Below are 16830 nucleotides of genomic sequence, written 5' to 3'. Positions count from 1 at the left end.
CAAGTGTTCCGCACTTGAACCACACAAGTACGCGCGCATTTGACTTTCATGTGACTTGTCGAGCGAGGCGTGGATAAATTTTTCTGGCCTATTCTGCTTGTTGACAGTGTTCTTAAAAAATACGAATTTTTTTCGAAATCTCTCTCATTCATACTGAGTAGCCATATGATTCACCCTCGTAAGCTAAATTTTTAAATTGATCCTACTCGGAAATTTCTTCAGTTATTCTGCCGGCCTAGCTTGACGTTGTAATAAACAGCCAAAAATGGTCCATTCTTTGAGAAATTCTGCTAGCAGAGTTTTATATTGCAGACTAAATTGTCCGACCAAATTTCAATTCTCTTTAATTTTTCGACTGTGATTGCGACTTGTTTTGAAAGCTGATTGTAGGCTGTGCTCAATGTATAGCTCATGACCTGCTACATCAAGCTATTGACGTGATTGTAGTATTTTGTTATTTTTTAATTATTTTTTTTTTAAAAGAGCTCTTACCCTTATTGGGCTTGGTTTGCTCGAACCAGCGAGTAAGGAAGTGAGATCGATGGATCGTGAAAACGAGGTTGCGCTTACGCCCAGACGGTCAGCTGTGAAAAACGTGCCCTATCACGAATGAACTTATCACTTCATACCACATATATTTTGTTCTTTAAAAAAATTAATCGAGAATTTTGTAAATAAAATAGTAAAATGCACGTTCCCCTTTAAATTTATGTGTCAGGATTCTATTTTTACATCATTCCGTCAGTTTTTTCGGTTTTGGTTTTATTACTAAACTCTGATCGCTGAAACGTTTCTAAAACCGGAAGTTACGCCCGATATTAAATCTGATTTACATGAGTTAATATTTTGGCTTCGCAAAATGTAAATATCGAACTTGTCTAAGCGTTGTCTGAAACCTCAGAGGCTGACGGGAATCAAATTTCCCTCACGTTTCTTCGAATATTTTCCAAAAATACTCCTCTAGTGCTTTGAAAGCATGTTTTCGCAGCCGTCCAAGGTTTTGGTTGTGCTATTTCTCCGCATCATGCCGTGTTTGACAGTTCCTTTGAGTGATTTCTATCCCTACGGAGTCAGTGAAGGCGACACAGCACTTCCTGCTAATGACGACGGCAGTTCTGGAGAGATTTCAATTTCAATTCTCTTTCCGTACTTCGACCGGAACCACGATTCTTTATTTGTGAGTAAATACGCTTTATTTATTATTTGCATATTCCAAGATTTCCAAATGTTACAGTCTACGTTTATTTAGAAATATTGCAAGGATCTTGAAATATATAAATACATTTTAATCTCAATGTTGGTTTGCATATTCAAAGTCACCATCTATAACTGCTCGGGATCTCACTGATTTCGAAACAACTGGAACAGGCTGAAATCCGTCTAGCGATCTCTAGGCTTACAAATGCTTAGCGCTGAGATTCTTAGTAATGGCTGAAATTAAAAAAAGCGATAAAAAATTTGCTATTCATCTGTGTTCTTTTGGTGATCTAGTAACTCAGCGCAATGGCGCCATTTTGTTCCGCTTTAATTATTTATCTAACTCACCTTTTATCATTTCTAATAGCTTTTGAGATGAAATACTTTCTGCGGTGAATTTTAGTAAAAATATATTTGGTAAACACGAACACATGGCACGAATTCGTTTTTATCCGCTTGTGTCCGAAGCTAGTTGAATTTTTATTTGTTTTTCATAACGGAGAGCGTACGTGGTTTGGATCACGCAACTTTACACTTCAGCACGCACGAGCGTAAGATATTTTTAAAATACTGCTAGACCAGTCGGGATTTTGACTGTCAAAGAAAATCACTTTAAATGCTGACGTATTTTTCGGCGAATAGTCGACATCAACAAAACGATCAAAAAGCTTTTCAGTGCGTAATCTGGACTTACCCTGAGTGATGAAAACAAATGTGATGGTTTACGAAATCCTGCAACATAGATTGTTGCGTTCGATAGAACGCAGTTCTAATCCGGTATTGGAAGGAAATCGAGTTTTCCTGTATGAATCTGGGGACACCAATTTGGCGCCCCCAAAAATTCTTCCGGGGCGAATGACGTCATGTCCATGCTCGTCGCGGCTCCATGTGTTTATCTGCTGAATATTGAGGCCCTGTTAGGGGGGGTACCCATGTCCCCTGTCTGAAATCGCCACCAGCCATGTCGGCATTTCACAAGATTCCCATGTCGCCTGTCGGAATTTCGTCTCAGAGGAGCTGTGTCGGGAAATTTGACCTTGTTCGATTAAAACGAAGCTACACGTATAAACACATCGTAATACCTTTGTTTATTAAAAAAAAAAAAAAAACCGACATAGTGCTCTCAAGTCTCACGCATTGAGCATGAGGCTCACGCAAACGAATTCAATCTTGCGCTCTTACGCTGAAACTATTATTTCTTACGCATTGAAGGTTCCTTGTTGTTTTAGTTAAGTACATATATAATTAAGTGTCTCTTTGGATATAATTTACTCCTTGTATGCTTTGCACTTGCTTCGAACATTTTTCAGCACTAGAAATTCTTATGCAAAGCCAGCATTTCTCCGGTCGGTGGGTTTAATGATTACTTTATGGTTACTTTTAAAGCATGACATTTCGACTCAGAATGAAGGAAAAGACTTCTTAGCTACTTCAATTTTTCAAAATTTTCTAAGGGACTGGGGGCATGTTGGGGGGCATATTGGGAGCATGCTTTCTAAGGGCTTGGGTATGCTTTCGAGCACTGAAGTTGCTAACCTTCTAGGGGATGTGGGGACATGCTGCCCCCGGGAAATTTTGAAATTTAGACGCTTAGAATTGCTATTTTCAGCCATTTTCCAGTCAGTATTTGGACCTAAAGTACAATCGAACCTATGACTATTTTTACCATGTTTATGTTTAACAACCGTTCTTTAACTCAAATCTCAACGGCCTCAGTCAGATAATCTCTCCTATCTATAATCTTCCTTTGAATTTGGCGTAACCCTTATCTTCTGCTGAAGACGAGAAGACCTTGGCAGCTTTCCCCTGTCTCTCTTTTCCTTCCATAATGCCATTTGCTGATAATACAGCTTGATATTCTTTTATTGGTGACCCACTAATAAAAATATGAAGCAGACTGTCAAAGATCTCTTTCTTTTTTCCTTAAGCGTGTTTTTAGGCGTTTTAGGGCACTGCTCACTCAGCTGAGAGTGAGAAAAAATGCTCAGCAATGACGGAGTCGATTTATTCGGCGTGGACGTTTTAGCATATATAAGAAAGCCTGTGTTTCACGATCCGTCGACATCGCGCGTGAGAGAGGAAAACACATTTAAAACTCTGGAAATTCGTCTTCACTTCAACTCAGACGTTTAAAACAATCACTGCAAGCTCAGTTCCGAAATTCGTTGTCGGTCTATCTTGCCATTGGTGTCGCTTTCCCTATTTCGCTGGAGTAGTCTGTCGTTCGTCGTCAATTCATAGCTCTCATGTCGCCGTTTCAAGGCCAGGTCACTTGTCGGAATTTAACCCTAACAGGGTCTCAATATTGTCTGGAATCGGTGGAACAGTACTCTGAAGGCAAGATCCAGGTTAAATTGTAGAATACCGGGCCACTCATTTGCATCTCATTGAATTTGAATGGTGTCTTTGGTTTCTATATGCTTCGTTCTTACTAGAAGCGAAAATCGCTCCTTCGAATCAGTCGCTCGGAGCTTGTTTACGATAAACATGTTCGTGATTGCAAATGTTTGTTACGTTTGTGCTTCTAGCTTAGAATAATGTACGTAAAAAATATATTTTTACAAATAAGCTTTAACGTTTAAACATTACCAGTTATGCATCAGGTCAATTCCAGCAGTGCGCATCCCCCCCCCCCCCCTCCCCCGGGCTAACCTCCGGCCATTAGCATTTAAAAAAAAAAAATGGGCAAATTTCCAGGGGTGGGGACATATAAGCTGTCTAAATGCCCCGGGTGGGGACGGACAAAGAGGGCAAATGCCCAGCCCCCGGGATCGTCGCCTTCCAACACCTCTGCAGTTGTTTTATTAATCAGTGAATAAAACGGTCAACTTTTCAGTATTTTAATGCAACGGTAAGACTTCGAGGACAACAGTACGTGTTAGTTGATTCTGATTATATTTATTTCTTTATATTTGTTTTTAACAGTTTGCTAGAGGATAGCTGGGATTGCGGCGGACGTACCCCCAGCCGCGAGCGATGATAGGCGCCTGTATTCGCATGCTACTTTTTCTGTGAAGAAACAAGACATTTTTTAATGACGATGCATTGCATTTTAAGTTCGCTAGATCTGTCTTGAAGATAGCATCATTTGAATTCGCAAACTTTAAGTATTTTAACTCCACTTTCATGAATTTAAAAAATGCCAGGCTAGTTTTGAATGCGAAATGCGAAATAGTCGTGTTCACGTCAGTGTTTGCTTTGTGATAAACAAAATATAGTTCACCTTGTCGCTTAGGCCCGGTTCAAACGTCGACCTTTACATGTGCCGAACCTAATACCAATTTGGGTCGACCCAAATAGTTAAGTTCGGCAGTTGATTCAAACGTCGAACCTTATTTAGTCGAACTTAATTGCAAAAATAAAAGAGACGCTAATGCAAACGGCGGTTATTGCTGACCAAAATGGCAGAAACAATGTGGGAAAGACGAATTGTGGAAATGAAGAGCTTGCTTTTCTTGTAAGTGCGATCAAGGAGGGTAGTGAGGCACAATTCGAAGAAGGCGACACCAGATGCAGTTAGCCTTTGACAACCGAAGACGATTTTTAAATTTGGTTTGCCTTCTATTATTGCTTATTACCAAAGGAACATCACAGTTCAACTGGGACGAGGCTCGTCCAGTTCAGTTCGTTCCTGTCGTCGGTTTCTTCAGGATTAATTTATTTTGTCTTTTTCTCTCAAAAACATGACTCGCAGTACGCCACCGGACTGCCTGCTTTCCAACCCGCTACACTCTTATCGCTTTCAAATATGGAACACGGCAAACAGAAGTGGTTTATGCACATCAAGCAAGTATATTTTGTGCTCTCGAAGCAAGAGGAACACATATCTTCTCGCTCTTTCCGCCATTTTGTTCCAAAAGATCAAAACAAGCTGTGTACGCATGTCAAAAATGGGAAACATACAGAACTCTGGGTAAAATTAATTTAGTTAATGTATCTGTAACGTATGCACTAGGTTCGGTACATGAAAAGTTCGACGTTTGAATCGGAGTCGCTCCGTAGTCGAACTGACTGACTGCCAATGTCGAACTTTATTCTCGGGTCGACCCAAATAACATGTGTCGAACTTAATTGATTCAAACGTCGATCTCGTCATGTACTTAATTGGGGCTATTGGGTTCGGCTCATGAAAAGTTCGACGTTTGAACCGGGTCTTATATTTACATGCTTACAAGTAATGAAGAAATATCTAAAATTGAGAAAACATACCTTTAAAAACATCTACAAGTTTCTCTAGTCCCTGACGGACAAGCCATTGTTCGACAAACGCCTCGTCTTTCCCGATGAACTCATCCATGGCACTTTCGAGAACATGTGTGTTAAATGCCCGGGGTTCGTGCCGGGGTACGCAAATGCCCAGCCCCCGGGCTGCGATAAAATTGCGGATGCCCCAGCCCTGGGACTGACGCCGTGAGCAAATGCTCCGCGGTTGCCCGGGGGGGATGGGTACTGCTGGAATTGACTGGTGCATTAATATGAAAATATTAAGCACGAAATTAGAGGCCTTACTCTATGTAAATATTTTTGTGGGTCTACGGAAACAGACGCCGTCTGACAACGTATCAGCAAACCGCATTTTATACAGCGGACCTCTTCACTGACTTCTTTGGTGTAGATTATGACACTCTGATATATCTGTTTGTAAAACCTCGGTTGTGGATGAAAAATGTTGATTTTAGCAATAGACTGAAGCTGAAAGTCAGCTAGTGAACTCATAAGGTATACATATTAAAGTGACTGCGTGGAACGCACTCATAATCTTTGACTACTACTAGTTTAGGTTATATTAATTGCGTTCGATAGAACGCAGTTCTAATCCGGTATTGGAAGGAAATTGAGTTTTCCTGTATGAATCTGGGGACACCAATTTGCCCCCCCCCCCCCCCCCCCGCAAAAAAAATATTCTTCAGGGGTGAATAACGTCATATAAATGTATGTCCATGCTCGTCGCGTCTCCATGTATTTATCTGACGAATATTGTCTGGAATCGGTGGAAAAGTACTCTGAAGGCAAGATCCAGGCTAAATTGTAGAATACTGGGCCACTCATTTGCATCTCATTGAATTTGAATGGTTTCTTTTGTTTCTATATGCTTCGTTCTTACTAGAAGCGAAAATCGCTCCTTCGAATCAGTCGCTCGGAGCTTGTTTATGATAAATGAGTTCGTGATTGCAAATATTTGCTTACATTTGTAAGGTAAGGTAAGGTAAACTTTATTTAACCAGGGTGGCCCCGGCCATTCAGCGACGAGGCTGATATCCAGAGGGGCCCTGGACTAAAAATATAATAATTAAAAATACAAGACATCGTGATAATTTAAAAATACAAATAATAATCAAAAGTATAGAGTATAAACGAGCATGCAATACTTTATAAAAATCTAGTTCCTATATAATTTTAAAATTGTAGGCGTCAATTGAAACTTTGAAAGAAGAAAGTGACACGGCGTTTTGAATGCTACGGGGTAAGAAGTTAAAAAAAGCTGAGCCCGAATATCTAAAGGTTCGTTTTGCAAGGCTAAGTTTGGGTTTGAGCAGGTGCAAATCTGTTCTTCTGCTAGTATTGTAGTTATGCACGTTATAATTTCTTGTGAAATAGTCACTCAAATATTTAGGTACTAGATTATTAAGACATTTATATACTAAAGTACATTTATGTCTTTTTCGCTTTGTTTCTAGCTCAACCCACCCTAAAACATTAAAAGTGCTTGTGCTTCCAGCTTAGAATAATGTACGTAAAAAATATACTTTTACAAATTAGCTTTTACGTTTAAACATTACCAGTCAATGTGAAGATATTAAGCACGAAATTAGAGGCCTTACTCTGTGTAAATATTTTTGTGGGTCTACGGAAACAGGCGCCGTCATGCAACGTATCAACAAATCGCGTTTTATACAGTGGACCTCTTCACTGACTTCACTGGTATGGATTATGACACTATCATATATCTGTCTGTAAAACCTCGGTTGTTGATGAAAAATGTTGATTTCGGAGCAACTTCAGAATACCCGGCCACTTTATTTACATGTGCCGGTGTGCTTTCAAGAACGAGGTATGTAACAATAGTTGCTATTCTTATATTCAATGAGATGCTAATAAGTGGCCGGGTATTCTGGAGTTTAGCTTTGATTTTAGCAATAGACTGAAGCTGAAAGTCAGCTGGTGAACTCATAAGGTATACATATCAAAGTGACTGCGTCGAACGCACTCATAATCTTTGATTGCTACTAGTTCGTTATAAATATTTCCCGAGGGTCAAAATGAAAGTGCGTGATCTCTGCAGCCTACGGGACAAATGAACCACTCACCCCCAACCTGCCCCCCGCCCTCCACCGTGCAACGATCAGCAAGTAACGCGGCGACTAAAGCAGCACGTGATAAAACTCTTTGGAGTCTGCGTGCGGCGAATTTGCCGAGTTTGTCATAATCATCTCTTATCCAACAAGGGCAAATGGTATAATTGAGTTGTTTTTTGTAAAAAAAAAATACTTCTTAGTCGGCGCGTCTGGGGCATGTTATGGACGGGTCAATGGATGAGTGAGTGAGTGAGTGAGTGAGTGAGTGAGTGAGTGAGTGACATTTTCTGTGGGCTAGGCTGAGGATTTTGTGGGCGGGTTTGATAATCATTTCCAATTGGATAATCAGTCAAAGAAACATAGTGTTTGGCATATAACTACGAGCATGCAATGAAGGGTGAGCTTTTCCCATTAGATAAGGTTTTGAATTAAATGAGTCTTAGCCGCTCTACTACTAGGTTTAAGATGTGAATGAAAAAAATGTTGGTGTGGTTTCTATGATAGGAACAATTGTATTTTAGGGGGGTCGAATGCACTACTGGGAATGTGAAGAGGTTGTGACCAGGCTCAAATCGTTTGCGTGATGTATCGTTCCGGGCGTGTCGTTAATTTCAATATTCATTGATAAGTTTCAATGTGAAAAGCGAAGAGGCTACGATTAATTTCCCCAACAGAACAAAAAGATATTATTCTGTGACGATTTTACAATCATAATGGTTCTTGTTTACTCGTTCCGAGCAACGACAAGTCGATATTGAAATTTCTCTCGTTGGGTACTTCTGGAAACTAGACCTTTTCTCTTCAATGTTATGAGGGTTTTCGCTTTTTCGTTTTTTTTTTTTTAACCAGCACGAATTGTAGGAGAAGAAAAAGGAAATTATTTTTGTTCAAGATAACTTTGGTGAGGTATATGAAGTCTTGGGCGTTTTATTGTATTAAACACAAGGACTTTGGCAATTAAAAAATAAAGAGTGACTTGTATGTTGCCAGTTTGTGATTTTTAGTCCGGTTTGGAGGGGAGTGTGACAGTTAAATACATACATTGGGTTGTTTTAGAGTGCATAATTTTCAGTGTAATGGTGGCTAGTTACGAACGAGACGAGTCTTGAGTTTTGAAGCAGTTCATGAGTTCGTGGTACGCTAATGGCACGAGATATTTTTATTCTTAGTTACAAAGGTAACTTGATACTTTTGTTTTTCACAAGGAGTAAATTCAATTAGAGGTCACGAATCGTCGCTTCTAGTTCTTAGGACATGTTTTAGAGGAGACGAGGCTATTTAGATTTGAAGCAGTTCTAACGTTTACAATAGTAAGTGCAGGTAACAATTGTTTTGTTCTTATTGCATGCATATATAACGAGATATTTTTATTTTTTAGTTACAGAGGGCAATGTGACACACTTGTTTTTCACAAGGGAGTAAATTCAATTAGAGCTGACGAATCATCACCACTTGTTCCCACTAGATGTTTGCTATGTTTAGTTACAAATGGTAACTTAACACTTTTGTTTTTCATATGGGAGTAAATTCAATTAGAGCTTACTAGTTATCGGCTATTGTTCCTAGGATATTAAACAAAAAAGAAGCTTTCATTTCTGGACTGTTTTTACGTCTTTGCACTAGCAGTTTAATAGTTTTATTTGATGGCATTCATTTCAGTCCGATATTTGTAAAGGTAAAAAGTATGAAAACTGTTTAAATGTTCTTTGAAGACTGCGTGACGTCAAGTTAAAGTGCAATTTAATTAAATCAGACTTTCAACGTGTCAGAGAGGTTTTTTTCTCTTTTTTTTTTTTATTTTTGGTGACGTAGTGTTGTTGCGTTGTGTTGTGTAAAATGGGTAAACTTACGACTTGTATAAAATGCCAAACGTTCTCTTAACTTGGGTATTTTTGAGCAAAAATTTCCCTTAGGGGTTGGAAGGGCTATATAATCGGTGAGTGAGGGAGTTATGCATTTGCGCGTGTCACACCAATCACAGTGTTGGTTGTAGCAAAGAACGAATCAAACTGCCTGTTAGAAAATAAGATGGTATCTACATTAATCTGGAGACGTGTCAGATTACTGTAGTTTGTTCAGTCAAATATTTTACATGTTATTGCGCTTACCATACCTATGTTTTATCCATACCCTCTTACGAAAACTTAAAATGAATAATGCCAAGGCCTTCAGTTCGCCTGTTTCTACATTCAATATAAACCACTCAGCCATACTTTTTTAAAGCGAAATTTAATAGCTTACTACTGTATTTACTTATCTTACCATTACCGATGTAACATCGTAGACACATCATGCATTCCCAGTTCCTTTCTTGCTGTACATCGTAACCAAAAATATTTGTCAAATTAACCAAGTCATAATTGTAAACAGTCCCATGAATGATGTAAAGTATATATGAAATAATTCATATTTGAACTGCGGTTGTAGATGAAAGTGAAGAATGATCATCGCAGTAAATTTTCCAGTTAAAGCAATTGGAAAGAAGAAAATTTACTGCGATGATCATTCTTCACTTTCAGTCCCATAAATGTTCTTATCTCTAGAGACTTTTAGTGCGCAAACACGGCACGAAAAATCGCCTTTACCGCGCGTCAAATGTGTTGTTAAAGGTTTTGTAAAGGTCGCCTTTGCACGCTTTTGACGATCTGTGACGCGAATCAAAGATCATCTGTGAATAAACCTTTACCACCAAATCAAAGGCGTGAAAGGCCGTTTTTACTCACCTTTGAACGCCTGTGTTTTTAGGGTTAAAGGTGATCCTTTGATACGCCTTTGGGCACTGTCAAAGGCGGGTCAAAAGTGTAATCAAATTTGTCTGCGATTCGAGTCAAAGGTTTGCTAAAGACGTGGTCGAAGATGCCTGTGACGCAGGCCAAAGGTTTGTCAAAGGTACTCTGCGCATTCCGCGCTCGCGCGTCTTGCCCGAACTTCTCGCTCGCGCTCCTCTTTCGCGCTGCGCGACCGTTGATCACGTTTCGCGCGATCCACATCGTATACGCTTTTTTCTGCTTGCTACACTAGCTTTGTAGCTCCGCATACGAAAGATGCAATTAGATCCGTACTCTTGATTTATGTCTGACAAGTTTTGAAGAATATATCAGCTTTAATAAGGTTATTTTGTACCAAACTATTGACAAATGTTAACGGAAAAGCGGCCCGGAAAGATCATTGCGCCTAATTTTAAGAAAATAAATATGTTCAATTTCATCTCAGTTTCAATTTTTTCCCCCGTTTTCATCAAGAGTAAATACCTTCAAGTACCTTACATAAATTTTTTGGGCTTCAGGTTTCAAAAAGCCACGTTACAGGCTTGGTTTCAAACTACACGTAATGAGACTGACCATAAGGAAAACATTGTTCTGTCTATCGTGAAAACAACAGTCAACAAATCTTCCATGGTACAAAGTGCATTTATCTAACATTGAAGTACTATGGCTAAATTCTCAGTTCCTTAAATTTACTAGACCAGACTAGACAATAGGGAAGACAATCGCAAAATTTCGGGAAAGATATAGCAAACTTCGCACAAAAGTCAACTAGTGTATAAGCGTCCTTTCCAGATGGCACATACAGTCCGTTGCATGGAACTCCTTATGTTTTGGCAGTTCTCCTTTTCTGCTTCTTGCACTTGCTCATTCTTGCATTATAAGTGGAATGGAACACAGTGTTTTCCACTTCTTTCTCATCAAAGTGGTTAAACTGCCTTGTTGGGGGTCAATGCCAACTAAATACCCATGACTTCTAGGGAAGACACATTTTGACAAAGTCTAAGGCGTTGACGAAATTAATCAATGTATCTTCACTGGATAAGTCCATCCTGTCGACCACTGCTTGTCCGCATTTGTCTAAACAGAAGCAAACAGACAAAAACGTTGGAAATGAATATTAAGGGTGAATCTTGGCATTCTATTCCTTAAAGTTTGCCTATAGTTTTTGTTAATATCACATTAATAAAACGTGACCAATCAGATCATTACTCCTCCTCCGAATAGTTTGTGCTTCTGTCAATAGTAGCCTTTTTTTTTGTATTTCTCTCCACTCTACTCAGAGATTTGGTCACACAGGTACGTCATTAAGAGCCAGTTTAACAAGCTAATTTCACCAGCTGAACAAGGGTTATCCCCAGCTAGAATTTCATAAGAGAACAAAGACTTGGGGTCATTTTAAAAGTGCACAGCTTGGCACAAATAAACAAAAAGCCCAGAGCCAGTTTACCAGTCCATCTGTCTGCCTGTCTCTTAAAGACATCTTACAGACCTCTTACAACAAAGATCTTTTATGGTTGCAGAATAGCAATCTAAAAATCAACAAATCTGACATAAACTGTGACAAGAAATGAGGAATACACACACCTTTGGGAATATTGCTGTTCCTGTGTAATTTCCACAGATCTCTTCATGTTCAGTAGTGTAATCTTTTTCCTTATTTTCATTGTAGATCATATGTGAAAAGGAGCATATAAACATATCAAAATAATTGCACATTTGATTAGTAAACAGTTAGCAACTACTTGTACACTTTTTTCCACTGAAAAAAATTCCTGAAATTAAATAATTTAACATGAGACATGCCTGCATGGAATCGCATGGCTCATTCATTGAAACAAAAATCCAGTCCAAGATGATGAATACAACCACTATGATTCCCAGTGCAGCCGCATCTCATAGAGAGAAATGGCTATTATCCAGTCAAATTTGCCAACAAAATTTTCAATTGAGTAAAAGCAAATAAATGTCTTTGTCAATTTACTTTTACTAAGTTATTATCAAATCCTCTACGCCTTAAATTCTCTACTGATCCCATCAATAGTTATGAATTAACCATATTATTAATTTTGCTTGGAAAAATTTGGTTTGGAAACCTGATGGCCAAACCAAAACAGTCAATATTGCAGACAACCACTCAAAATTTAGATTCAAAACTCAGCTTTTACCAGTCAAAAACCAACATTTCCCGAGACTGGTTTGCAACATTCTGCAACTTTGATTCATTTACCAAAAAGATTCCCACCCCTTGCATGTTTTCAATAACATTTTAATTACTTAATTTTCATCCAGGCGAGCCAGTTGATATATTTGTCCCTTAAGAAAGACAACATTTCCTCACTTGCCCTTAAATGAACCAAAAAGAAACAACTTTTTTTTTCACAGAGTGAGACTGTAATAAAAATGATCAATTAAAATAATATTAATAAGCTATAGCCAGGTTTTCAAAATCTATTTATATCCTTTCTTTGCTGGAAAAAGATATTAAAAGTTGTGGCTGAAGAAATTATAAGATGGTCTATGCTACAAAATATAGAAATAACAAATGAATATTCCAGCCTTTTACTTACCAAAATGTTCTGATGTTTGCACACTTTGGAGCATTGCATGATTTAACTGCATCTGAGTTGACTATGAACTACAGAGTTGTATATTGTATCCTCTCCCAGAATTTATTGTTAATTTCTTCAGTTCTTCTAGAGTGGCTAGCTGAAGGATAAAAACAACATTCATAAGCAAATTTCCACTAGTCACATATTTATTGGCATTTAGTTGTCTACTGCTCAAAAGACCAAGACATGAAACTCTAAAACTGCTGGTATTGTCCAGAGAGGTCACATAATAATATTATTATGGGGTCAGCTTTTTAATTTGCAACTAATGGCAAGTTTGATTTTTTATCAAACATTGTAACAATTTCACCTACTAAAGATAAGCTGGATTACGTGTACTAAAGGCATCAGTGGTCGAGTGTCGATCGATACCCTTGATTGATCCTCTAAATTGACACTCTATCAACACCCGATCGATATTCAATCAACACTCCATCGACACCTCGGTTGACACTCAATCTACATATCTATTACTCAGTTTTGCAAATATCACAGGGTAGGTGCGTTTGATCACCTGGTATGACACCATTCTTAGCCCTGGAGACAGTTCAAAATGTCAAATGCCTGGCAGGTTTGGGGTGGGGGGGGGGGGGGGGGTGGTTGGGCAGGAGATAGTGGAGTTCCAAATGATTGATCCATAAGCCTGATACAAAAAATATTTTTACATATTTTTACTCCACAACATTTTGACCACTGTGATGATGCATATCATTGTCGATAAGAGTACAGACCACACTAAACCACATGCAATTTGTTAAATTCAACCCAGTGAAGTCATTTATCAACATTAATGAACAAATATCATCATAATTTCAACTGTGGCAACAAACAGAGCTTTTTTTCAATAGAATGGTAACTAGAGACAAAAGCAGAAACTTATCCATAGATTAAATTTTCAGAGTCAACAACTCTTTTAATGGTATAATGAATATGATAATTAAGTCAGGTCGTGATGGACTGTCATGCATGGCTGACTGAGTTTTTCCTTCAATACAAATTTCCTTTATATTGACATGAGCTTTCTTTCAAGGGAATTGTTTAAGCTCAGAAATTACCAGAGGCATTATGCACAACAATTTATACGTAAATAGAGTTAAGTTTAAGCTTAATTCTTAAGTTACGTTTATTTCAAGCACTGATCATGCTAAAATCTATGCTATGACAGACACTTCAATTTAATGCACAAGACTTGACTCTGAGTGAGAAAAAAAAAATTATCTTTGTCAACTTTTGTAAATAAGTATATGTGAATTGAAAATAAAGTTTGGTCTTTCTTAACGAAGAGCTTTGCCGATCAACTGTGATTCAGTCAAGTGCAATTAATCTTCGACCAAATTGTTTTCACTGCCGAGGATCTGTCTTGCCATAAATATACGCAATTCACAGCTCTTTATGTAGCCATTGCTGCGTTTAATTTACTTTTTAAACTCCGTTATTCTCTGAACATTGAAAAAAATGAACGAAATTCAAAGACTTACCTTTTCCTGGTCCAAAACACAACGAAAATTTCACCAAAGCCGCCATAATGAAGCCAAATGAAGAAAAATGTCTGCTTTCCTCACAGCCGACTTCGTTGACCTTTATTCCCTTTATTCTGATTGGCCAGAAAATGCGGGAAGCCGCTGGCAGCTGCGTTTTCCCGCTGTTTTCGAGTTGTTTCGTTGTGCCACCTCCAGGTCAAGTGAAAACTTTTTTATTAAAAAAATACACATTGGCAAAAAAGCAAGCTTTCATTTTATCGTTAAAACAGAAAAAAAAAAAATACGAAAACGCAGGTTATTAGGGCGTTAAAAGCGGAGTCGCAAGATATGGCCATATTTGACCTCGCCTTTGACATGACATGACGTAGGATCAAAGTTGTACAAAGCCATGCCGCCTTTGAACGCCTTTGACATAAGAGATCAAAGGTATGCAAAGCCGTGGTGTCTTTGAACGCCTTTAACGCACGTCAAAACTGTAGTCAAAGTTATTGACATGTTTGACCTCGCCTTTGGCAGGGATCAAATGTATGGCAAATCCATAAGATATTTGATTCCCCCTTTTACGTGGGTCAAAGGTGGAGTCAAAGTTAAAATCACATTTGCCCTCCTCTTTGTCATGGATCAAATGTATCGGCAAAGTCATGACATTTTTGACACACATTTGACGCGCGTCAAAGTTTGGATCAAAGCTATGATCATATTTGACTTCGACTTTGATCAGGATCAAATTTAGAGTAAATCCAATTTTTCGTGCCGTGAAAAAGATAACTCTCGCACGCCTTGCGTGCCTATGTTTTTTACATTCGAACTCAAACATAATTTCGACTAAAGGATGCGGACATTTCAGTTTGATCTAAATGACGTGATGATTTGAAAACGCGGTAAAAATTTGTGACGTGGGACCCTGGCAAGGGAGAGAGAGTGTGAGAGGCAGTGGGAGACGGGTCAGAGAAGTCAGAGGCAGGATTCTCTTCCGAACGTATCGTCGCACAATAATCTTTTGCATGTCAGTCTTCCATATCGTGGAAAATTGAAACAAACGATAAATGTTTACGGGGAGGTACAAAAAATGCGTTCCTGGAAGTTTATATGCTGATTCAGCGAGGTAAGACGAAACTCATGATCAAGGGCTCAGAATCGACCAAGTGCACTAGAGTAAAGAAGTCAAAGAACAACAAACAGCAAACCTCTCTGAAGTGTAAGACTAATTTTGTGCCGCTAATTTATATAGACGATTACTCATTTATTAATGACTGAGAAAATTACGAAAGCGCGCCAGTTAATTAGGTTTGCAGTAAGGGGGATGGGATGGGGTAGGGACTTGTGAGCACCACGTAAAATATGTAGTACTCTACTTCTTTGAATATTGCACAAAGCTGTATATTTGTTTCAGAAAACCCCGTGCTTTCTTTGTGGTACTTTTCACATTAGAACAAAACCAATATTTGCTCTAAACGCATGTGCACTGATTAATAAGCGTTAGTGTCAAATACGTATGAGGTGGAAGATACATCTCATACAAGATCAGATACTAACGTTGAGTGCTTTTCCTCTTGGTAGAACCTTAAGGTTACAGTATACCTTCAGATCGGCAATTTTTCTCAAAGTTGGATTTTTGGTTCAAAGTAATGGTCGAAGAGTAATCTCTAATTTCTGAAAACAAAATTGAAAAAAACCTAATATTGGCGGAGAAATGGAGGTTTTACGTTATGGCCGGAAGTAAAAGTTCCCTCTTGATTGACAGCCCTATAACGTGTATGCAATCAACCGAGACTACTTTCGCGGGAATATTACCGATATGGATACCACGAATTGGCTGGCTACTCAGTTAATCAGCATTGTTAATCCAAACATTTTTCGTATTAGATGTAATTCTATTAAGTTATAAGTAAACATGGACCACGGAAAACTCCGTTGACCAGTTCGAAAAAGCGAAGAATGAATGAAAATACATCAATGAGTGAAGAAGCGAAAGTTGGCCTCGCGGATGAAGCTACGGACGTATCAAGCGGGCAAAAAGATCGAGTCAGGAGAAGACAAAGGTTGTGTAAAATTTGGGAACTCGACAGCGATAACAGCGATGTTTACAGTGGCTCTTTTGTTGAGTTCGATACCGATGAATCGTCCAACTCATTGAGATCCATTGGAATATTATCCATGCACATTTGCTCTGCCGCGCTTTCTTTAGTTTGTTCTCGTCGCCCAGCTACTCTAACGTTCGTATCCTTTTTCGTCTTCCTCATTTTGCCAAACCAGCTTCAAGAAAAACCCAGCTGCAGAAAAATTATCTCTCCGCCTTGAGTGCATTGCGAAACGCGAGTCTATCTTTTTGTCGAAGGTCGAGGGTCGAGGGTCGCGTGTCGAGGGTCGCGTGTCGAGGGTCGAGGGTCGAGGGTAATATTTTTTTCTGAGTTTTTTTTTTATTTTTATTTTTATTTTTTCAAATGACACAAATCGTAGGAGTTGTGAATCAGAGGCT

The 16830-nt window shown here is 38.7% G+C and overlaps 1 protein-coding gene and 1 long non-coding RNA gene across 4 annotated transcripts in view; one reads left to right on the top strand and one right to left on the bottom strand.

Moving 5' to 3' along the window:
• The first annotated feature begins 729 nt into the window (after window positions 1-729).
• The window catches only part of LOC110050108 (protein mesh-like), a 55181-nt gene continuing 39080 nt past the window's right edge, over window positions 730-16830 (top strand). The window contains exon 1 of one of the 3 annotated variants that reach the window (XM_020755988.2): window positions 730-1177. In XM_020755988.2, coding sequence (XP_020611647.2) covers window positions 977-1177 — 201 coding nt within the window. In that variant the 5' untranslated portion in view covers window positions 730-976. The remainder of the gene's footprint in view (window positions 1178-16830) is intronic. The other 2 variants (XM_020755987.2, XM_020755986.2) reach the window with 2 other exon arrangements.
• Window positions 10577-14978, bottom strand: LOC149108272 (uncharacterized). The gene is made up of 4 exons (XR_016209049.1): window positions 14349-14978; window positions 12829-12967; window positions 11846-11914; window positions 10577-11338 (listed from the first exon to the last, which is right to left on the bottom strand). It is a non-coding gene; the product is annotated as an uncharacterized LOC149108272 (long non-coding RNA).

The sequence above is a fragment of the Orbicella faveolata genome, unplaced genomic scaffold (genome assembly GCF_042242905.1).
Source record: "Orbicella faveolata isolate gen_17 unplaced genomic scaffold, um_ofav_v1 contig_26, whole genome shotgun sequence".
Taxonomy (NCBI): domain Eukaryota; kingdom Metazoa; phylum Cnidaria; class Anthozoa; order Scleractinia; family Merulinidae; genus Orbicella; species Orbicella faveolata.
The sequence above is the reverse complement of the archived record's forward strand: the minus strand, read 5'-3'. Positions and strand labels throughout refer to the sequence as shown.